This window comes from Malurus melanocephalus, unplaced genomic scaffold (genome assembly GCF_030028575.1).
Source record: "Malurus melanocephalus ecotype Western Australia unplaced genomic scaffold, MMel_1.1 scaffold_619, whole genome shotgun sequence".
Lineage (NCBI taxonomy): Eukaryota > Metazoa > Chordata > Aves > Passeriformes > Maluridae > Malurus > Malurus melanocephalus.
Genome location: NW_026623851.1, coordinates 11,088 through 34,859, shown reverse-complemented (window position 1 = coordinate 34,859; position 23,772 = coordinate 11,088). Strand labels below are relative to the sequence as shown.

Sequence of the window (23,772 nt, the reverse complement as noted above, 5' to 3'; positions counted from 1 at the left end):
TTTTTTTTTCTTTCTTTTGGTCTCAAAAGTTCCTGTGATAGCTGAAGCAACATTCTGGCAGTACAGTATTCACCCGCATTAAACTGTGCAACCTGAATTACTTTTTTATTTATTCTCATTGGTAGTATATAAACTGTGATGGTGTTGGCATATCTCCATATTGTTTTGTACTGACTAAAAGAATCCTAAACTTTATCACTAAACCCCCAAAATTTCACAATTGTGTCCTTCTAGGTCAATTTTTTTTTAATTTGCTATAAAAAATGAAGTATTAAAGAACTAGGCAGTCTATTCCCAGTCCACAGCTGGGATGCATCAATTCAATATAAATAGTGGATATAGTTCTGTAAAACCATCTTGCATTCCTGATTTTGGCATAGACTATGTAATCTTTTTTTAGCACATAACAGAATGAGCCAACATGGAAACTAACTTACTGCTCTATTTCTCTTAAAAAAATGATGAATTTGTAAGTGTTTACTTTGCCTTTTTTCTAACAGCTTGCCGAATTAATAAAATATATTTGTGTTCAGTAGTGTTGAAGTAGTTCAATGTAACAGTTTATATTATTTTCAAGCTCGTAGGATTTTATAGAGATGAGCATTATTACTAACCTGCTAGCTGAAATAACCTAACTACACTTGATTTCCTTATACACTGAATAACTAAACGTTGAATAGAAAATTTTATCAAGAACGTGAGTATGTAACTAAAAGAATTTGGATAGTTATCTATTACTCATTTGGTATCATAGTATGAGAATTTCAAAAATTGCAACACAAGTATARTTTTTTTAAAAATTGCAGACAACTTTTGAACAGGCCCAAAAAATTACTTCATTAAGAAAGTCTGAATACCATGAAAGCTGAAAATCCAGGTATACAATGAAGTATCTTTCTGTGGTTTTCTACACCTACTGTGCAAATTTAGATTTATGTTTTAATTATTTGAAAAATAACTTTCAGTAGCACATACATTGTTAATATATTGAATTATGTGTATGTATAGAAAAAAGGCTCCCCAACTATATTAATTATTTTCCCTCATTGTCTGTTATTCATACCAAATATCTTGCTGTATTTTAGTTTTCATGACTATTTTTCTCCATGTCTCAGAAGAACCATGGGTATCATTATAAATGCGCAGTAATACTCTAATTATGCCAAAGTTTTTATATTTAGACGTAAAAGCACATTTCAAGTGTGGGGAAGATTAAAAGGTTTTAGACTCATTTACTCTATCTTACTGTAAGCTATAACTTGATAAAATTTATTGAGGATTTATGTAAAATTTACACAGTACTCTGAGGTATGGCAAAAAAGAGCTGATTATTGAAGATTGGGTTTCTTAGGAGTATTTAATTATTTGAATAGGTAATAATTTATACTGTTTTAAGATGGTGTGGCTTTTCTTGTGTTACCTTTTTAATTATTGGTGGATGGGAGTGTTTTTGATATGCCAAGCGTGCTGATCAATAATAGGCCTGCAGCTTGCAAAGGACACTTGGGAACAGGAAGCTTTGCAATTTGCTTCTGTATTAAACTTTTGTAAATTGTTTCACCTRTACCGCTGTACTCTTAAGGTAAGTACAGTGACATGGCAGATGAAAACACAATGGAATTACTGTCAGTGTAACACCTTTCTGTTTCATGATACAATATTTTATGAGGATGTGACAGTCACAGACAGACATGTATCTCAGAAGTTGATTTTACACTACACTTTTTATATGTAAAAATAATAAAAAATTATGTGAAATACATATTGAAGGTATTGAATTTCTCATGCCCTCAAAACCAAGGAAAATGAGTTATTTGGTCAAAATATATGTGCAAGAAGTGTAAGAACTTGCTGCTCAGCTAGATGGGATCTTAAAATTTTTATTATCTGTACTTTCTATACAGTACATGTGTTGATGATGTTAATGCACCTAGAACAAAGGTTTCCTATTCTCCATTTTTAATATATTGCTAGTGCATCATATTTCATACTAGTATAAGGTTGATACAAATACTAGTGTAAGGTTGGTTTTTTTTTTTTTCATTTAACTAATGCATAGAACCATAATACTATAAATACAAATCCTAAGTTTCTCCTACATACTTGAAACTAGTGGGATGTTTGGTAAGTAAAATTTAGCACTTAACTTTTCTAAGCATGAAATTTAAATAAAAATTAATTTGTAGAACATACATAAATTGGTTCATATAGCAGACCATTTAGCATCAGCTGTATAAGGAAAAATGGTTCTAGTTTTAGTGCTTCGTCTAAGCTGCTTTTTCATGGTTTATTGGTTTACTTCCTGAATTAGCAAAAGTTTTCATCAGCATTCTTTTGGTGATTGAGTTTTCTTATTTTTATTTTGTATAGATAAGAAAAAAATCACCATCCCAAGACCAAACCCTAAAAACCTTATGTGCTGGTTTTGGCTGGGATAAAGTTAGTTCTCTTCAGAATAGCTGATCTGCGACTGTATTTTAGATTTGCCCTGGAAACTGTATTGATAACAGGGGTGTTTTTGTTATTGCTGAGCAGTGCTTACACACCATCAAGGCCTTTCTGCTCCTCACAGGGAGTTGGGAGGGGACACAGTTGGGACAGCTGACCCCTGCTGACCAAAGGGAGATCCCAAACTGTATGGCGTCAGGCCCGGTATATAAAGTTGCAGGAAGAAGGATTGAGGGAGTTTGGAATGGTGATGATTGTCTTCCAAAGTAACAGTAACACATGATGGGGCCTGGCTTTCCTGGAGATGGCTGAACACCTGCCTGCCTGTGGGAAGTAGTGAATTAACTCTTTGTTTTGTTTTGTTTGCATGCACAGCTTTTGCTTTCTCTGTTAAACTGGCTTTATATCAAACCACGAGTTTTCTCACTTTTATCCTTTCAATTCTCTCCTCCATTCCACCAGGAGAGAGTAAAATGAGYGGCTGTGTGGGGCTGATTTGACAGCTGGGTATAAACCATGGCAACCTAGTCTAACATTGCTAATTTTTTAACATGATGGTAAATTATCTCTAGTGAGGAATTCTGTTCTTGTACCAATATCCTCTTGAATTGTCTTCTAGTTTGCCATGATACATATTTTTTTTAAGCTTTTTGTGTTTATAAAGAAGGCCAATATTTTGTTGGCCTTGTCATTTGTCTCTTGAAACCTTTTGCAGAGATGGTTTCTTTGCTAGTAGATTACTGAAAACAAGGCTTTTTCTAGCTGAGATAGGACCTGTAACATTTGTATTGTTTTGTGTTTGTCTCCCCTGTTGTTCTTCTTTGAGCTGACCAGTAAGTTTCATTCTCAGTGAATTAGAAGAAAAAAATTACTTTTTTCTGACATTAATATGTCACTTGTAGTTTTAATGGCTGCTTCCTAAGAAAAGTTTTTGCTTAGTTCTGGTACATCATGGAGATGAGGTAACTTGGTATGTGTTGAGACATCAAAAGAATAGACACATGTATTGCAATTCTCTGTAAAAAGCATTAAAAATACTGTTGAAATTGAAAGTTAAGTACTCATTCTGAGTGATCACATTTCATGTGGATCAGATGTGGAAATACTTCAGTGTTTCTAGATTGACACTTATCTCATTTTAATGTTTTATGTTCTCATCCTTTTGAAATAAAAGCAAGAGCAGAGATTAAATCTGTCATTAATCTCCTAGGTGGAAATCTTGTGCATCAATAAATTTGTTGTGGGGTGTCTTTTTCTCCTTTTATAGGCTTGTTGTGGCTGTAAATCTGCTTATTTCAAGTTCACAGAAAAATATGTGAAAACATAATTGGTCTTATTTTGAAGATAAAGTATTAAGTAACAGTTTTTCAAGGCCTGATCATCTCAAATTTGTCTTAATTTATTTCAGTAGTAATGGAGAAGCAGCAAATGGTGGTTTTAGCTTGAGATAGACTGTCAGTGTAATTCTAGATCAAGGATAATAAAAGCTTTGAAGTATTCTGTCTGAAATCGGTGCTTGCAAGTCTCCTTTTAGCTGATAATGCTGCCACTTCACTCCTCAGGGAGTCCTTGACCATGTCATGTGTACCTTACTGATTTATAGTGCTCTTGTAACAATATCATGTTGTGCCAAGCCAGAATATATTCTATCTGTATTTTTTCTTCAGTTTTACTTGTAGTATTTTCTGTGATTTTMTTTTCTTTTAATTGAATTTGACTTTTTCTTTTGAAATGTGTGATTGCATGTTTTCTAGCTACTGATTTTAAAAGGCTGAATCCTTTAGTGGATGTTGTTTAATCTCTTCCTAAATTGCTGACAGACTAAGAAGTGCTGCTTTAGCTGATTCAGTAACTATTTGCTTATTTTTAAGGAGTGTATTGTATTGTGTAGAAGTCAGTCTTAGTCATAGGCCCATAATGCTGTTTTGGCTGTTATTTTATTCATAATAGTTTTAATAAATTTCTTACCTTTTTTTTCATTAGCTGTCGGTTTGAGTAACCTGTGTTATAGGTTATAATAATAGTCTGTGAGAAGTTACTGAACAGCTTATCCCTCATATTGCTCTTAACTATTAATAGTTTCTGAAGGCTCATGTACCTGGCTTAGGAGTGGATTGACTGTATTACTTTTCCTCATTTAGCATTTTTGCTGTTTGCTTGTAAGATGGATACAGTGCTTTACAGGGACCTTGACAACAAAAGTATAGACATGGAACCATCTACCTGAAGCAGGTCGGGTCTATATGTTTGAGCTGCATTTGTGGCTCTTTGCAGCCATTTGGTACATATGCTAAATACTCAGTAAATATTTATCATTATTCTTCACTTTATGGAGACTGAATTTATGGTAGTGCAGCAAAAATTAATTTAATAGGATTATAAATGGAATTCTTTGTTTGCAATATGTGGATTGCAGAGCGATGTGTTTCATTCTTTTACAGTTTGTTCCTTCAGTCTGAACTGAGTTCTTGGTTCTAATAATATTTAGGTGCCCTTCTTGATCCTAGGTCTGGGTACTCTTATATGAGAAGCAACAAGTGGAGGTTGCAACATGGGACATTTGTATTGGATACTGGCTTGTGTAATCCCCATCCTTGGAATATTCAGAATTTATATGGGCAAGGCACTAAGATCTCGGTATTGGTTTGAGCAGAGGTCAGACCATGCAGTCTCCAGAGAACCTTTCTGACRTTCTGTTGTATGTGCTAGAGTGAGAGCAGTGTCCTGAATATCAGAAGAGTTACCTCTTAACTCTAAGACAAGAGTTCTAGATTACTAATGGAAGTGCTGCCTGGTCTCAGGATGTTGGATGCAGACTGTGATGGCTGTTCTTACTCTCAGATGGGCAATAAGTTTCTGGCTTTAACTGTAGCAGCAAAACTGTCTGTACCCTTTATTCTGGTTATGTTGTTTCATAGCTGTGTTGGCAGAGTTGCTCACAGGTTCCTGACAGCAACTTTAGCTTTTCTCTCCTTCTGTGTCCGTTGCCATTTGTCTCTTGTTAGCTATATTGTCTTTCCACAAATATAACATAATAGCATTTATAAGTGTTTATCTAAAGTAATTTTTATGCCCAAAGACAAATTTCTGTTGATGCTTGTAAAATTGCAGAATCAAAAGACTCCTTCCCTTTTCCTCCCTTGATTACCAACATCTACCTTCTGAACAAGTGAAACAACCCAAAAGCTGTGTGGAGAGCTATATCTTTTTGTCCAACTTTTTAGATTGAGTTTGCCTCAGTTCAAACTCTTGCTGATTTTAAAACTGAGTATATGGTACCCCACCCCCTAAGCTGTCCTTTTGAATTTTTCTTGTTCTGTTAAAAGTAGTATTTTGTGTTGTACGGTATATTTGTCTTCATACCTTTTTTTTTTCCTTAAGTTTGCAGTATCTTCTTGTGTTTCTGAAACTTAGGCTTTTGTTCCAGATTTAGGGTCTGTGCTTAGGTGGATAGTTAGTTGAGTTTTTGCTACAACTTTGCTAATTTTAAGAAATTTTTAAATACAGCTAAAATCTGCAATCTTTCAATGTAAGTTCCTAACAGGGAATAATTTGTTCTATATCTCCAAATATTTAATTCTACTCTCATTATACCTGTTCCTTCCTTACTCTCCCACTCATATTTTTCTTGAACTTGATTTTGCTTGCGTCTCATCTCAAATTTCATTTTACGTTTGTTTTTGGTGTGAATGTGCCTTGGCAAGAAAGATCAATATTTCACCCTAATTTTTACTTTAAAACCATTTTGTTGTACTTCCTTATCTTTACATACAGTTATGATGTCTGTTATCCGTGTTCAGGTGCTGGGATGGTGCATCACAGTATGTGGGTCCTTTTGTTTTCTGGTTAAAATATTTATTTATTTGAAGAGTAACTTTAGAGTGCATGACAAGATGATTGGTTCTGTACTTACAGTGCATAACGTTGGCATCTGTGCCCATCCTGTTTTCTTCAAAAGACTAAATGTTTGCAGAATTTAAATGAAAACTGATTCTCTGAGCCTTCATGGGGGAAAGGCTGATGATGAAACTGCAGGGTTTTTTCTCTGTATCCTGAGTACATATCCTTAAAATGTAATCAGATCACTTGGAGGGTTTCACATTGTCCTTTTTTTTTCTCCTTAATCTGCTTTTTAACAGTGTGCCGTACTTAATGGTGCAGAAAAATCCAGTCAAAGAAAAAATGGTACCTCTTCTCTGTCTGTATCCATCATTACATCTATTGCTGGGGGATTTGTTTTGTTTCTTTTCTCAGAGTTTTGAATTGTGTCAGATGATATATTTATGGCATSTAGAGGACATTGAAGCAGCTTTTGGGTTGTTTAACTTATTCTGAAAATAGATGTTTGATACTTGGCACAAGTATATTCAGTATACATAAACATATATATTAAACAGTATATTTAGGATTTATTTCTTTAATCTTGATCAACATATTCTATGACTAAGGAGCCAAAATAGGACATTTAAATCGTAAGATATTTATGACTTTCATGAACCAGGCAGGACAAAGATCAGTAAGGTCACTCCACCTGAAATCTTTAGTGAGAGAATGGACTGTCGTTTGAAACTGAATTGCTGTTATTAGCACCTCAGGAGTGTGGTGGTTTTGGTGGGTGGGTTGTTTGGGTTTCTTACTTTGAAAAGTAAAGTGCTTGCACTTCACCATGCATTGGATTAGATTAACACTTCTAAAGGCAATCTTTAATCAAGCATTTAATTCTCTGTTTATTCTGTGTGCTCTCCAGATCATTATCTTTTGTGTCTAGACTATAACAGGGCATCAGTCTGGTAACTGACTATATAATGCACAGAACTGTATATACATCAACTCTGTAGAAAATTTAATACTTAGTACAGCTCTTTGAGCATTGTGATAAGCATATTTTATAAAGGTGTTTAAATTTCACTAGTGGCAATGCTGATAGAAGAGTACTAAATATTGAGTTACTTCGGATTGAATCCAGTTAGTGGGATCTTTGCTGATTTAAGGCAGAAAGACTTAATTTGCAACACTGTGATGTGTAAACGTTTCTTACAAATCATTTGTGGTGAATTCCCTTACCGTGGGCAATCAACAACCTGATTGTTCTTACCAATCATTTCTTTGTCTTAGCTAGACACTTATTTTACTTCTTACTTTGTAGAGTTAAATGAGCGTTATAATGAAGTATGTACTTCTTTTCTTTTGATGGGGGGTCAGGCACATGGATCCACCCACAAGGAGAGTGGTAGAGCCAGCAAAAGACCATAATGGAAGTGCAAGGGCAATATCTGGAGCAAAGTAGGAAAGGGTGACAAAGACTGTTTGTTCAGCAGTGAAGTGCTGAGTTGAATGCTCAGCTATCTAATCAATTTTCAGGAAGCCCAGTAATGCTGACAAGTTTTGTGTTTTTTTCCATGGCTTGATCATCTGATACAAATATTCCATTTTGAGGAACTAGATCTCGTTCATTTCAGTATTGAAGGCAAGATACATAACAAAAGGCTGTTACCTTGGCTTTTTTAATACTCTAAGATTGTAACCAGTTTCTGGTTGTTACTGAAGCAAAATTAGGTCACAAGGAACTCACCAATGTGCTTGGACTTAGCAGGTGGAAGAGGGGAAGTGTATCCCAGTACATGCCATCTTATGCAAGCTGCTCTACTGTAACTTTTATGCTGAAAACTCACTCCAGAGACTTTGGAGATTAATGATGGCATGCATTTCTGAAAGACCCTGTACCTCATTGCTAAATGTCATATAGAATTGGATTTTAAATTTATCAGTTCCTCCATCTTGCCTGATGATCAGGAAAAACTTCTTTACCTGTGGTCAGGCAYTGGACCAGGCTGCCCAGGGAAGTTGTAGAGTCACCATCTCTGGCAGTGCTGAGTTAATGGTTGGACTCAATGATCTCAGAGACCTTTTCCAACCTAAATGATTCTAGGTTTTCTATCCTGTATTTCATTGCAGCCATGACTGCAGGCATTTTTTAATATCAAGCAGACATCACCTTAGATGCAACAGCTGAAGTCTGCCCAACTGCAAATAAGTAACCCTTCTGGTTTTGCCATTTTTCATCAAAATGTGACTAATTGCTTTAGATTAATTAGTTTGCATGTTCTGCCTCAGTGGTTGTGAAAGTGCATTTGTTTCTCCAGTTAAAAGATTCATCAGAGCACTGACTCTCAGCCAAGCTGGTCAGTGCTACTTTGAGCAGTAGGATACAACCTTGAAGTCACATGTTACAGAGTTCTGACAAAAAAAGCTCTTGATATTGTCTAAGCAATAGGCTGAGAAATTTACAAGTGTTGTTACAGAAGGGGAATTCCTATTTCAAAAAAGTTACCAATACAGTTTTTCAGGTCTATTTATTACAAACCAGGTTTCTAAATGAATCATATGCAGAAACTTAAATATCAGCTGAAACAGTACCTTTTTTCTTTTCCCTTTTGCATGTGTTGTATGGGCTTGAAACCCACTCACTAGCAAATGTCCTGTAAAGAAGAGAAGTCTGTTTCCATGCAGGTTCTTTCATTTTCTCAGTGTTTATATGCTATATGGTTTTACAGTAAGAGAAACTCTCAAAAAGCATTGGATGGACTAAAAGAAGAGGAATGAAGATAAATCTAATGAAAACCAGTACAGAATTTGCCTCATTGAATGCAGAAACCTTAATATGGTAGTGGGCTAGACCATCAGCAGGAAATTTTAACTATGCAATCACAGCACATTAGAGTATTTCTTTGGAGTAGTATTTTCTTAGAATCAATTGAAAAACAAAAGTTACTGGGAACCATGAAGAATAATGCATTTTRTTATTCTACACTTAATCACTTTCCTTTTTGCTTCAGTCCTTTCTTTAGCAAATTCAAATCTTTAGAAAAATAATTTTCTTGTACTGCTATAAAACGTCCATATTTCCAAAGCACAGAAATGATGTTATATTTATGATAAACTGTCAAGTGTCACTATTGATGGTCAGATCCAGCTATGCTAAATCATCATCCTGGATGTACATTTGCATTTGTTATTTTGTTGACATGCAACATTTTCAATGCAGTAATAGCTGTTAGTTTTTCTAGATCATCCAGGGGATTCTTTTCCATATTTGGTGGATGTGKTTTTTTCTGTTTTTGCATTCTAAAGCAAATCCCATCCAGTGTGATTTTTCCTCTTGATTCAGAATTAATAGTAAGGAGACTAAATAAGACTAAATAAATAGTTTCTGCAATACCATTTGATGTAACATCCCAGCCTAAGGAAGTTTCTGTCAGCATTGTCCTGAATGTTGTCAGATGTGCCAGGGGTTGAACACCAGAAATTTGCTTGCCCCAGTATTAGAGATGTTCATCTCTATCAGCAGCAGTGCAAATTCACATCTGGAAGAAGTGAGTGATAAGCAAAGTATAGCTACAATAATATGTAGGCTGGAGAAGCTCATTCCTTTCCAGTGTCATTGCTGACATGGGTAATTTTGTTGTCATTTTTGCAATTATTCTGCCAGCACAAGGTCTTTTAGGTGCAAGTTCTTCTTGGAATTGGTGCATAGGTGTGATGTTTTATTCCCCATTCCATTAAAAACAGTTAAAATTGGGACATTATTTTCTATTTCAGTCGTTAAGGGGGTTTATGAACCTGAAAACTCCAGASAATTTCCTTGTCTAAAACCACTTTCAAGTCATGAATTTTCTTCACCAAAGAAAATTAGTGTCAAGATTTAAGACATAATCTTGGATTAGTCTATGATTTCTGCAAATCTGGGGTATACGTAAGAAAGTAATCTCTCCAGCTACCGTTTCAGGTGCTTCACTTTGATATAATTTCTTTCAATAAGAAAGAAAGAGACAAATAAGATCTATTAAATCCTAAAACTTTGGCATCCTTTGCCTCTTTTTCTGTAGAGATAGGAGGCATGTTGCTGGCTAGGGAGTGAGTGTATGGTGAACAGAATTCAACATGGAATGCCTCTTGGCTGACTTCAGTCATCTGTGGTGYAGGCATCCACACTGAAACCATAGGGCACTGTATTGAAAATACACTGAGCTGGAAAGGGGGAAGTCAGTTTTCATTACTTGGAGCAAAGCACTATGTGGACTTAAATACCAACATTTGAAGGAAATCCCTTCTCTTAATAAGATGTCTTGTCTGGAAACCATTATAGGACAATAAATTTTGTTTGCTTTCCAACAAGATGACTACAGAGGTCTGTGGTGCTCTTTGCAGCAATATCAAGACATCAAGACTTAAATCCTGTTGCAGTCAAGAGACTTCATTGCTAAGCTGAGAAGGCTGCTGCTGTGCTTTACACTTGGAGAATTAGGAGGGTTTGCTTTGTAGAGTTCAAATTAAGAAAGAACTTGCAAGACACTAACAGTGAATAAATTTAAGAATGGGTAAAGGATAAGGGCAGATTACCATAGGTGACCTTTAGTTCYCAGGCTGCCTCCTAGTAATCGGCTTTCCCTCTACATTGACAGTCATCCTTTGGGTTCTTTTGTTCTGTTTTGTTTCTCTCTTTATGACTTCAGAATAATGGCACTTAAAGCCATTTTAAATACGAATTCCCAAAAGTTAACCAATTTTGCCCAATAAGTCTAGCTACTGCTTTGCCTTAGTGTGTTGTGTGAAGTATTATCCCAGGAAAAGGTTTTCAGAGGTAAGGTAGTACAGAAAAGGAGCAGGTCTTTGTATCAAACGTTTATCAATCAAACTTAGCTCTGAAAATCTCATCTTTCTGAAGAATTGCAGTGGGAGATGTTAGATTCCTGGGAATCCTGGACTGTGTTTTTCTTACCTGTGTTGAGGGTTAGCTGGCTGATGAGCCAACACCAAGATTACAGAGAAGTCAGGGCTAGTTTCTGTAAAATATGATGAGAAATGTAGACAAAATAAATAAACGTTCTGCAAAGAGCTATAAAATTAACTGTAAATAAATGTTATTTTTTTTCTACAACTATCTTATTTTTTCCACAGTGTATTATTTTGTTGGTAATGAAGTATGAACTATTCCAAATATGGGAGTCAGCACTTAGTATACCTAACAGTAAATACCAGAGTTGCTGTAGTCAGTGTACCTTTACATTATTTGGATTCTGGTTAGTATGTTTTGAAATTATTTGAACTTAATGGATGACATTGTTTCTGCTCAGCATGACATGAAATTAATTAAATATCAGAATAGCACCCGCTCTTCGGATTTATTATTCAAACATCATGTCCAGTAACACAATGTTTGGTCTTGCAATTTTTTGTAATACTTCTTTAAAGTGAACTTACTGAGAGGGCAACTCAGTTTATTTAAACAGATTTAAATGTTCAGAATTGTTCTGAATTGTATTTATTAAACATTTGTTTAATCAGTAGAAGGTTTTATCTGAGATCTTATCTATTGAAAAAAGCAGATAGTCTGTGTTTGGGCATCATATTTACATAAAGAATCTATTCTTCAAATTAGTGCAGGGTTGGCTTTTTTATTTTTTGGGGTTTTACATTTAATCTTCTTTGCTTTCTCATAGGGAGACAATTTTAAGTAAGAACCCTGGATACCTGTTAACAAAAGCAAAACAGAAGAAAAAACGAAAAAGAAACAAAACAATGAAAACTAGTCGCACAGAAATTACGAAGAAAATCTTACATGGAGTAGCTCATTATCCAGTTCCAGATGATCATGATGGATCAGAAAGTGAAGAGGATGATTTGGAAGAAGAAAACAAAAAATCATTGTGTGCATTCAGCAAAGGCCCAGAGGATCCAGTAACAGTTTGTGAAGAGCAGCCTAAGAGTGGTGATGAAAGCCTAAAAGAAGCTGTAGGGATTTCAAGAGAGAGTTTTCTGGTCACTGTGCCTGATGTCTCCTTGCTGTCAAATAATGCAGAGAAAAATGAATTATCTGTAGGAAGTGATAGTTTGCTTTCAAGAGATGTAAAACCTTTTTGTGCTGAAAACCTAACCAAAAATGCATTAGATGATGAGGAAGCAAATCAAAGGCACAAAGACAATCTCTGCAGTTTCCTAAAAATAAGCAATGATAAAAATTCCATCCAGGAAACAGAAGGCATTTCTGAAGACTGTGATATGTCACTGTTAAGCACAGAAAACAAACTGGGATCATGTCAAATTACATGTGAACCTGACTTGGAAGCCAAACAGATAAGATTAAACAGTGAGGAAAAAGAAATCTCTCAGTGTTGCAATTCAAATGTACTTGATAACATGCCTGATAACACAGAGGGCAAAGGTGCAATAAAAGCAGAAGAGACTAGCTCCAATGCCTGTGCTCCTTTTTCAATAAATTCCTCTGCTGAGGAGTTGCAGATGGGCTTCAATACTCAAGTTTCTCTCTTTCCTTGGTCTGAGGATAAATTTGTGGGTGAACAAAGACCTCAAAAAGTGACAAAACCTGAACAGACTCACACAAACAGTTCAGCAGAGCTAAACTGCTATCAGTCAAATGAAGGACTGGTAATGGAAAACCATCATGAAACAGAAATTGAGGAGGATGGTAATGTAAAAAGCAATGGTCTATCTGCATCTCCAACTGGTAAAGTGCACTTCAATTCCCTTGTAGAAGCCAGGGCAACCTCCATGCCGGGTTCAAGTGAAGTAAATGTGCCAAAAAATGATTCTACACCAATTACATTGAAGAGGAAGAAGTACAGGAGAATTGTCAACTTAGCCCCAAAGTTTAATCTACCAAGACAGATTGCTGGTCATACTGAGGGAGGGAAGGAGGTCCTGGTAAGAGAAGATTTTCCCCCCAAAAGTGTTTTGGAAGTGAAGCAAAAGAACTTTCTAAGCAAGAACACTGAAGAGGCACATGAACAGGACCATGCATTAGAGGAATATTTTGCACCTTACACTGATGCTGAGGCAACCTATTCCTTACCCACTCCAGATGCAGATGATCTGTTGCATAGTGTTTCTTTCATTCCGTCAGGACCATGTTGTCSTATATCAAAATGTGCCTGCAGTGTTTGTGTAAATTCCAAAACTAAGGAGGAGCAAGCTACAACTCTTCAGCCACAGCAACTAGTTGATAAAAAAGAGGACGAGGGTGAACACGTTTCTTCAGAGGTTACAAATGGCCAACCAGATATTCTGTCTTCTGTTAAAGTTGTTTCTGAATATCTAGAAGATTCTAATACATTGGCAAGCTGCAGTGAAAATGCAAATGAAGCAGATGACTCTGAGCCAGCAGAGGCCTCACAACTTGAAGATTATCAAGATGCAGATATGAAATGTAGTTTTCTGGGACTTCCCTTATCATTAGGATTTGCTTTTCAACTTGTGCAGCTCTTTGGTTCTCCAGGTCTTCCACTGGGTATAATGCTTTTCTTACTACTCCTATGTAAAAAAAAAAAAAAAAAAAACAAAACAAGCCAACCCCCCAAAACACCACAGCCCCCTCAAAACCACAAACAAAAAATGAAGCACTCCCTTCCAAACCAAAAAACAAACAAAAGGAGTATGGTTAAAAAACTGGTTTTTATTGCAGATCTTAGTTAAATTTTAATCCTGTTTGAACAAATCACTGCAGCTTTGGTGATAGTTTTATTTTAGTTTTCACCTAAAATTCTCAGTCTCTGCCAAAGGGGCTTTTGGTTTGGCTCTGTCTTTTTTTGTGACAAAAATTGACTAACTTTAAATCCAAAGCATGAAATGCTTGTTGACATTTTAGTATATCCTAGTAAGACTTTGCTGTGTTGATTACAGAACTAAACAACGTTTTGATACATCCTTCTGAGTAAGACTTACTGTGATGATTTCGGAACTAAATGAAAATGTGGCACAAAATATGTGCTCTTTAAAGGTTGCGTATTTGGTTTTATATTCCAGAGAGTAACATTCCTTTTTTTAGTAAAGTTCCCATGCACTCCTATGCAGCTTAGATACTGTTAAAAATATTTTCCAAAGTCTAATTTAGCTTAAAATTTAACATCAAACCTACAAGATGTGTTTTCTGATAGTGATTGCCTTTGTTTTAATCATGCCTGATTATGAAGTGTCCTAGTGTTGTATACTTGCCTTCCACAGCTCCAGTTGTCTTATTTTAGTACTTTCAGTTTAGTAATTTTAAGTTAACAGGTAAAAGACGATCAGTCCTCAAAGGAATGTGCATGGCAACCATCATTTCCCAATATAGTGCAGGCTAACATAATGCCACAGAGCTGTAACCAGTAACAACAACAGAGTTTTGTGTTAAAGTCACCCTAGAACACCTGCTGAAAGAGCCATGCTCCCTGTGCATAATGTTCTTCAGCTTCTTGGGCCCAAATTTAGTGGAGAAACTGTAGACTTCATTTAGATAACAAATAGGATTAAAAAACATAGACTGGCTTTTCATTATATAGACCTTTACATCTGTTTCAGTAGAACTTAAAGTTAAGCATGAATTTTCATATGAAAATTTGAATCTGACAACTGAGGAGCAGCTTATGTCTGTTTATCTGCCCAAATTGATGTAAGAATTCTTTGTTTTTTTAAAAAAAAAGTTAATGGYAATGCTACCTGCCAGAACAGTGATGCAAATCATAGGAAGCATTACTTTGCTTGGTTCCTAAAGGACCTGCAGTGCTGCTTTATCTAAATCTGGCACCACACACCAAAGAATTTTTCATACAGAGCTGAAATTAAGCAAGTAAGTACTGTTGATGTCCTCAAGTGCTATATATAAAACATTTTTCTTCTCCAAACTTGGTGAAACTTCATATTTGTGGTCTTAAATTTCATAGTCTTAGAGGGAGTTGGCTGCCACTTGAAAACACGGATCTTCCAAGAAAGAAAAAGGAARATCAGGCATTCAGAAGTACTGAGTAGGTTAGTGAACCAAATATCATTCTTCTCTGAGTCAGTAACAGATGACATCCTCAGGAGTTTAGATGAGTTTCCTCTGGAAATAACCTTTAAGAAATACAAACCCACTCCAGTGTCTCTCTGAAGCTCTGCCAGCTTGTGGTTGCTGACTGCTGGGGTTTTCCTATCAGAATTGTGCCTAGCTGGCCACATTCTCCTTTATTATTATTATTATGCTACAATTTCAAAAATTATCTGATTTTACTGGTTTGTTTTTGTGGCATGCTGGATATTGACAGGCTACTATTTATTCATGCACACATTTGAGCAGAATTATTTTACAACACTAAGAATTGCAGTCAATTTTTATTGAAATTATTCTGGAGGGGATATTTTTGGTAAATAAATGTCTTTAGTTGTTTATAAATGAACAGTTTAGTTGAATGTCTTGCTTGTCTGATTCTCCTATAAGTGTAGAACATATTTAATACAGTTTTCCTACAAAGAATCTCTTTTCAGCTTCTTAAACAGTGTTAGAGCTTAAAGCATTTTAGGAAATAACTTCTCTAGTGATACCACATAAATTCTTATAATTACGCATTTTAAAATGTGAATGTTGTTATTTAAGTTCCATTTCTTTTAATCCCTTGGCTTTGTTTTTCTTGTGTGTGCATACTTTTAGGTGAGTATGTGGGGCAAATGAAAGTATGGTAGGAAAACCTTTGTCTAAATAAAGAAACCAAACCCAAATCTCCTTCCCACTCTTTCCTTCTTTCCCTTCCCACTTTTGCCCTTCTAAGGCACTAGCCTTAGATTCTACAAATTCTAAATTCTGGGTTTGCTGCTAGCTCATTTAAATATCTGCTTTTTAATATATATATATATATATAATGTGCAAAAATTGTAACTCAGTGATATATTTTGGCTGTGGAGAAATCTGAGCACTCAATTGCAAAAAATATTTTCTTCTGCAGAATCCTTGTTGCCAGATGATTATATAGTTCCCCTTGACTGGAAAGTTTCAAAGATGATCTATTTACTGTGGAAGACCTCTGTGGAGGTATGAATTTTAGGGGATTTTGGAAGGTTTTCCAATATTTCAGGTGCCAAGAGGAATTATTCAGTTCTTTATTAGTAAATTTGCTTTAATACCCACAATGAGGAGATGGATGTTTTATGTACTCCTCTGAATATTTCTAGAACCAGCTCATGGCTGTRGTAGAATCCAGGTTTTGAAAGATCAGCTTCAGAAGTGTGTGCAAAGTAGTTCAAAAAGGGAGAAAAAGTTTTGATACCTGTGTCTTGACCTGGCCTATTTTCATTAAGTACAAGCTACCATGATTCAGATGTTTTCCTTCTTACAGTTTTGTCTCATCATCTGAGCAAATCTCATCCTCCATCACCTCTGCTAGAGTTGCAGAAGAGAAGTTATTCTGCCTTGACTGTAGGCTAATTAATTCTCTTTATCTAGTTTTAAATTGTTAACTTACAAAAAAGTTTTTCCTTGTCTGGTAGTGGAAATCAGGAAAATCCTGTAAATACAATGAACTAGTAATTATAAAATAAAGCATGGACTATGTTCTTGCCCAAAATAACGAACTCTCTTGTCACATGCTTTCTTTTTGCTGGACTGTTGTTATCTATTTAGGAAAAACAGAAAACAAGTGGATTGCAGAATGGAGACAGCTTGACTGGTAAGTCTATTCTGTGATACAAAACCATATAAAATTCTTCTTATCAAAGGGTTTTTCAAYACCAGTGATTGATAAGACTCCTCTGTGGAGTAGGATGTAGCAGTAGGATGTCATAAATGAATTTGTATCACCATTGATCATGTACATGGTATGACAGAGCTATGGTCACTGTGAATCACCACTTCACGTTTCCTGATCTGAGTGCTAAAATCGCCTTATAAAGTTCCCCATATGGAATTATTCCAGTATTAGCTCAAGTTTATCCATTCCAGATTAGAATGATGTTTAGCCTTTCTGAAATAGTCTTTCTTGAGACTTTACTTCCCTGAAAGGTTTAGTATCTTCAAGTTAATTAAAATTCATTATCACTAAAAAATGTCAACATAATAATAGAATCATGGAATTATTTAGGTTGGAAAAGACCCATAAGATCATTGAGTTCAGCCATTAACCCAGTACTGCTCAAGTCCACCACTGAACTATGTCCCCAAGTGGCACACCTACCTGCTTTTTGAACAATTCCAGGGATGATGATTTCACAACTTCCCTGGGCAGCCTGTTCCAATGCCCAGCAACACTTCCAGTGAAGAAATTTTCTAATATCCAGTCTAAACTTCCCCAGTACAACTGGAGGCCATTTCCTCTTGTCCTGTCACTGTTTGCCTGAGAGAAGAGACCAACCCCCACCTTGCCACAGCCTCCTTTCAGGCAGTTGTGGAGAGTGATCAGATCCCCACTGAGTCTTCTCCAAACAACCTCAGTTCCCTCAGCAACTCTTCATCAGCCCTGTGCTCCAGATTTTTCCCCAGCTCTGTTGCCCTTCTCTGGACATGCTCCAGCCCCTCAATGTCGTTCTTGTAGTGAGGGGCACAGAATGGAACACAGCACTCAAGGTGTGGCCTCACCAATGCCGAGCACAGAGGGACAATCACTGCCCTGGTCTTGCTGGCCACACCATTGCTGATCCAGGCCAGGTTGCCATTGTCGTTCTTGGCCACCTGGATACATGCTGGCTGAGCCAGTGTGTTCAGCCACTGTCAAATAGCACCTGAGGTCACACACACCTTAGGAGTAAGAGATATCAGAATTCATGTGAAGCTCTGGACTTCTGYGTGCATTAATTCCCTGCAGTATGGAGGTTATGGGATAAGATTGCTCATTGTCTTTTTCCATAATTTCCATATTAATGCAGTATGATTTCATGTGTTCCATAATGAGTTTAAAAATACACAATAGTAGTTCCCTGAAAGCTGGTAGAACTTGCTGTCTGAAATAGTAGAGAAGCTTCTTTGTTTTAGAAAAAAGTGTGCTTTTGGAGAGGCAGCAAAAGACTGAGAATAGACACACACGTGCATAGGTGTTGCCTCTCACTCCCCACCTGCCATGAGCTACAAAACTGAAAGATTTCATTTGTTTTATAGGCCATTTAGGAGGCAAAAATCAAGAGGATTTTGATGAAATGAAAGCTTGTTCTAGAAATACTCTATCCTCCCACAACAGAAAGGACAGACCACATAAGGTAATTATAGGTGTCTTTGAATTTGGGCCCAAGAAGCTGAAGAATATGTAATTTCTTTATTTTTTAGATGGTATTATTAGTCTTGAAGATCTAAATGAAAAACACCAAGAGAGTCAAGACTCTTCTGAAATAGTAGACATGGAACTGTGTCAAGATATGATAGAGGAGAACATCATAACCTATACTGGCTGTCTGGATAACTGACTGTCTTAAATTCTACATGAACAAACAGGTAATCAGTCATGTTGTGAATATTGCACCCTTCTATTATATTTGACCAAATATCTAAAGAACATTGTTTGTTATAATTTTTAAGGTGTATTTAGTATCCCCCAACTTACTTGGTTGAGGGTTGTTTGGGTTTTGTTTTCTTTCAAGCCTGAATGGGGAAAAGAGAAGGCAGTATTTCATTATTAAAGGCATATAATTTTAGTTTTTCCACTGAAATCTAAAACATGCATGGTGAAGTGAAAGCAGCAGGGTAGAATGCCTAAGAGCTGGACTTTATTCCCGGTTTGGTTGCTGTGGCAATCTGTTGTGAGTCATCACAGACTTATTTTCCTTGTCCTTTCAGCACAGAGAGTAATGCTGGCTCCATTAAGGGTCTAATGAAAAGAACTGYATGAGTACTAAAACAGTATTTCACCAAGTTATGAAAAGGTGGCTGTTCTGCTTTTCAGAGCAGAATCAGTAGCAGGAGGTCACAATAAGACTCCATATATGGAATTGTTAAGTTTTCATTAATGTTTTCATTAATGTTTCATTTGGTGTGACGAAAGTGTGCCACTGAGTATTAGAAAGTATGCTATTGTGTTTTTGCCTTTTGAACTCTTTGGTCACTTGGCAACATTTCTTTGGTTTGTTTATGAGAGATATTATGGGAAAATTGTGATAAGAAGGGAGGATTATGGGTTCCAGCAGGAAAATGCCAGCTTAACTTCTCTACCACTTGCAATCAATTGTTCTCTCCAAAATGGAAAATGGATTAATCTGTAGTTTTTAAACAAATAAACTGAGGTACATGGAAATAGAAGAACTTGCACCATGAGTAAACTGAGCCAGAAAAARGATCCCATATCCTGAGGCTTAAATTATTCCCATCCAGACATCCCAAGACTTGCTGGAATATCATCCACATGGGATCTGATCAGGGGGCCTTTGTCATCTGGTGCCCTGTGCCAAGAGGCAAGAGTCAAGGAGGTGAATGTGCACTGTGTTGGGACTGTCATAAACATGGAGCTTTTCACTGTGGAGGTTCATGTCAGAGGAGAGGTAGTTGAATAATTTGGGTTGGAATTGAAACCTCTTGAATGGGGTGTCATTTAATTACATGTCAGTGACAAAAATGACTCGTCCTGACTCGATGTTCATGTGGGTTTGTATCTTAAGCTATCATCCAAAAACGTCCAGGTTATTGATTAAATGTTTGTATGCTAAAGAAACAGATACAAAGAGCTCCTGCCTTATTGTCTGTACCTTTATCTGGTTGCTGAATCCAACTGTTTTTTTCCATCAGATTTACTCCCTTTGTCTGCCTGCTTTGCTACTCCCAAAGTTGTTTCAGTCTTCCCCWCCTGCTTGTCACGAACACAGCAGAAGTGACCCCAGAGCCCTGTGTGTTTGTGACCCAGATACTGTCTGCTCTCAGGAAACCCCAGTTTGTTATGTGATGTTGCAGTCTAATACTCTGCTGTGTCAGCTTGTGTTAGTTCTGTGGGATAGAGAATGAGAGCAATATAGACTTTGCCATGAAAGAACACTCCCTGTCTGGGTTTGGCTTGTGAAAAAGGCCTTGCACTGTCTCTGCAGGACTTGATCATTGAGATCTTTGCTGGAATGGGGCAAATTCAGTTGGAGCTTTTTACTGGAAGAAGGAGGGAAGTTAATCAGGGGCTTTTGTGGAGGTTTTGTTTTGCTTTGTTTTAGTTCAGCATCAGAAATGAGTCAGGGAAAGTCCTCAAGGCTGTTGGAGGGAGAGGATGAGATGCCAGAGGTCAGATATTTTTCAGCTGCTCTGTAGCTGTGATTTGCCACCTCAGGCCAGGCTGATGCAATGGGTTGCTGCTGCTTAAAGTGTGAAGTGCCCTTCCTCCTAGCCCCATTCCAAATTGCAGCTCCAGCACTTGCTAGCTGACATGAAGGCAATAATTCAGCTCACTAACCCCACAGCAAACAAATCGATACTTTTCTGCTGGACTGAGGAATGTAGATAAGCTGCTATAAGGTCCAGCTCCGTGCCAAAGCTGGGGCAAGGGAGCAGATGAGGTCGTGCTGCTGCAGATACGAGGAGAGGGTGATCAGGGCATCCTGTCTGGGCAGCAGTCAGCTCTGATATCAGGGGCCATGTGTTCTGCAACCAAACCTTCAGGTGAAGGACTGCTTTTAAGCTTTTACAAATTCAGGATGTTAAAAAAAAAACAAACAAACAAACAAACAAAAAAAAACAAACAAAAAAAACAAAAAAAAAATCCCCAAACTAAACCAAAAGAGGTATGTCGAAAGGAAAAAGCATCTCTTAGGGTTTTCAGTCAGCTCATACTCACTGTCAGGCACAGGATATTGGGTAATGCAGACCCCTGGCCAGACCTCACATGAATATTCCAGTGCTCCTCTGAAGCCTGCATGTGTAGGCATTGTAAAAAGACAAGTGAGTTTTCCTGATCAATGGTGCCACCAGCTTTGAGGGATAAAGTTGTCTTGCCTCATCACAAAATAATTCTCCTCTGGTTGCTGATTAAAGCAGACTTGCCAAGAATAATGTCCCAGAGTGATTGTAAAACTGCTCAAGTGAACAACTGTAAGTGTTGAAATGGATTTGATTCCTTCAAATCTCAGGGAGAAAATAAAAAAGTGGGAAAATTGAGACATTCCTACTGAAAGTTTTTAAAATAATAAGAAATAAAGGGAGAACTATTACGATCAWTTTAGTCCATTTAGATTGAAAAGTAAACTGAGCATTACTAGCCASGTGCAACTTAATCTGTCAGCCAGCTGATCATGCTTTTGTGTTCATGTTGTGTTAGGATGATTTTATTCCAATGGAAGGATGAACAGCGATGGTGTTCCTCTGTGAAAATACAGGGTTAATCTCAAGTTTTTGTGAGAGCTCCTTATTGCAGCATTGGCAGCACATCAGTATTTGTTCTGGAGATTAAACAAGAGTTCCCAGTTTAAGCAATATTGAGATCAGTGAAAACAGCATTATTTTGGTGCCTAGAAGTTCTCCTCAGACTAGGACTCACAAATGCCAGGTGCAATACAAATGTGTCAGTTTAAGCATTTGTCTGCAGGACTACTGCCAAGTCGAAGCTGGCATGTTTCTTTTTGAAACACAGCAGTCAGTAACTCTGCAGGAGCACTTCTTCCACAACAGCCTGGAAGGGTGTGGTTTTGATGAGACAAATCTCTTGATGCCCTGTGTTATTGCTCCCCCTTTCCCTGGCTGAGCTGTTCCCAGCACTTCCCTTTGTGCCTCCTGCAGCCACAGTGAGGCAGTTCAGCCCTAACATCCAATGCATGAAGACATCCAAAAAGGTTTTTGGTCTGGACTATGGAGCTGAAACAAATTGTCCTAGAGCCCATTAGATCAGCAGCACATGGACAAAAAAGCAGGAACATATAGCCAGGAGAGGTAGGACTGGTTTTTGGCTAACATGAAAATATTAATCTGAAAGATACAAAGCTGACTAAAGCAGTCTTCCATTATAACATTCCATGTTTAAACCTCTTCCAGCTGCTGACTTTGATACACAGATAACAGTGAATCAAGTCAATCCTGACTTTGATACAGATAATAGTGGATTTATCTGTCCTTTGACATTTAACCACTAATATTAAACCAAATGAAGTCTGAAAAAGTGCACAGATTTGTGGCTAGAAAACCTCCCCTGCCTTTTACAGTCCTTACCGGGAAAACCTGAACCAAAAATCACTTAAGCAAAGAGTCCAGTTACCTGGGGGAAAAAGAGCCACCCACAGCAGTGTTTCTGGTGCTGTCAGGAAAGAGTAGCCATTTGGTTCTGGGGGTGCCTCACAAAAACTCTGCAATGTGGAGGTCTGTGAGGTCCTGAGTGCATGTAACAGGGGAAACAACTCACATTGTAACAAAAAAAAATTAAGATGTAGCTGTACTGCGGTGGTATTTTTTTGAACAGCTATTCATTATGTAAGGTTTGTGATGTGTAGAGAAAAAAATCCACGGTGTCACTCTTCTCCTTATTTCTCAGCTTTAAGATTGTAAGGTTCTTACTGCCTCTAGTATGGACATTCAAGTTCTTACCTTCCTCTTCCATTCTCCTTGTATTTATTTATTTTTCCTTTGTTTTCCACTGACTGCTTTCTTTCCATTCCTTTTAACTTTTTAAAGAAATAACCAACAGCTGAGTATTAGAGACTTTAGAAAACACTGGACAGGTGAACTCTTCTTAGTCYGAGGGTTGGATTTACAGCTGTGAAGTCTTTTTGCAGTCTGTGCTTTGTGGTACTTCAGCAGAACCTCTTCTTTTTTATTTCAGAAACTTCTTGTTTTGATTCCACCGTGGAAGGACTTCAGTTGGCCACCAAGGATTTTAAATATGAGGGATAACCTGGAAAAAAAGAAACTACTGTAGATCTTTTTTGGTGTACATCTTTGGCCATTGCCCCCCCCCCATTTCACCCTGATATCAACCTTTCTTGTCCATGTAATAATGATCAAAATTGTGATAACTTGTGTGTGGCAAAAGGTCATTTTCTGAAGCCATTTGGGATTTACACTTTCTCAGTACATCCTCAAGTGGGGTATAAAGATATTGAGAGTGAACACCAGAGGCGTCTGTTGCCATGAGATACGAGCTTCAGGCTCTGGTATTTAATTGTATAATTGGTATTTACTGGTATATTATTGTGTCAGGATCCAAGCTGTTGCCACAGGAGCAAACAGTGATGCTCATCCACAGGGAAAGGTGCTTTGCTACATGTCCTAGCCTGCTTCTGCCTTCACCCTCACCCAAAATTACACCCGGTCCCTTTACAACCTCAAATGGAAAAAATCTTCATCCGTCATTCCTATTCACGCATCCAAAGGTTCACAGCTTACTTTTTTTTTCCCTGAAACCAGGTTTTATGCTTCCCTTTGGGAGACTCAATTGGGAACTTGGGACTACAGAAACAAGAACATTTCACTATAGAGCTGATTCAAACATGTTGGAGGAAGGAATTCTGTGGTTTGTGTTAGACTGAGATGATGTGTAACTAGCACTGATAACCAGGGATTTGATGTTTCTGATGTATTCTGTTTGGGAATATTTACATGTGTAGAGAGAGATAAATTATAATTAATTATAAAGAGCAACC

At 37.1% G+C, this 23,772-nt stretch overlaps 1 protein-coding gene across 1 annotated transcript in view; it reads left to right on the top strand.

Annotated features, from left to right (window-relative positions):
• The window catches only part of N4BP2L2 (NEDD4 binding protein 2 like 2), a 31,457-nt gene extending 8,412 nt beyond the window's left edge, over window positions 1–23,045 (top strand). Inside the window, exons 6-10 of the mRNA XM_057383278.1 lie at window positions 11,949–13,753; window positions 16,200–16,285; window positions 16,874–16,919; window positions 18,506–18,670; window positions 22,953–23,045. Of these exons, the coding sequence (XP_057239261.1) occupies window positions 11,949–13,753; window positions 16,200–16,285; window positions 16,874–16,919; window positions 18,506–18,642 (2,074 nt within the window). The 3' untranslated portion in view covers window positions 18,643–18,670; window positions 22,953–23,045. The remainder of the gene's footprint in view (window positions 1–11,948; window positions 13,754–16,199; window positions 16,286–16,873; window positions 16,920–18,505; window positions 18,671–22,952) is intronic.
• The last annotated feature ends 727 nt before the right edge of the window (window positions 23,046–23,772 follow it).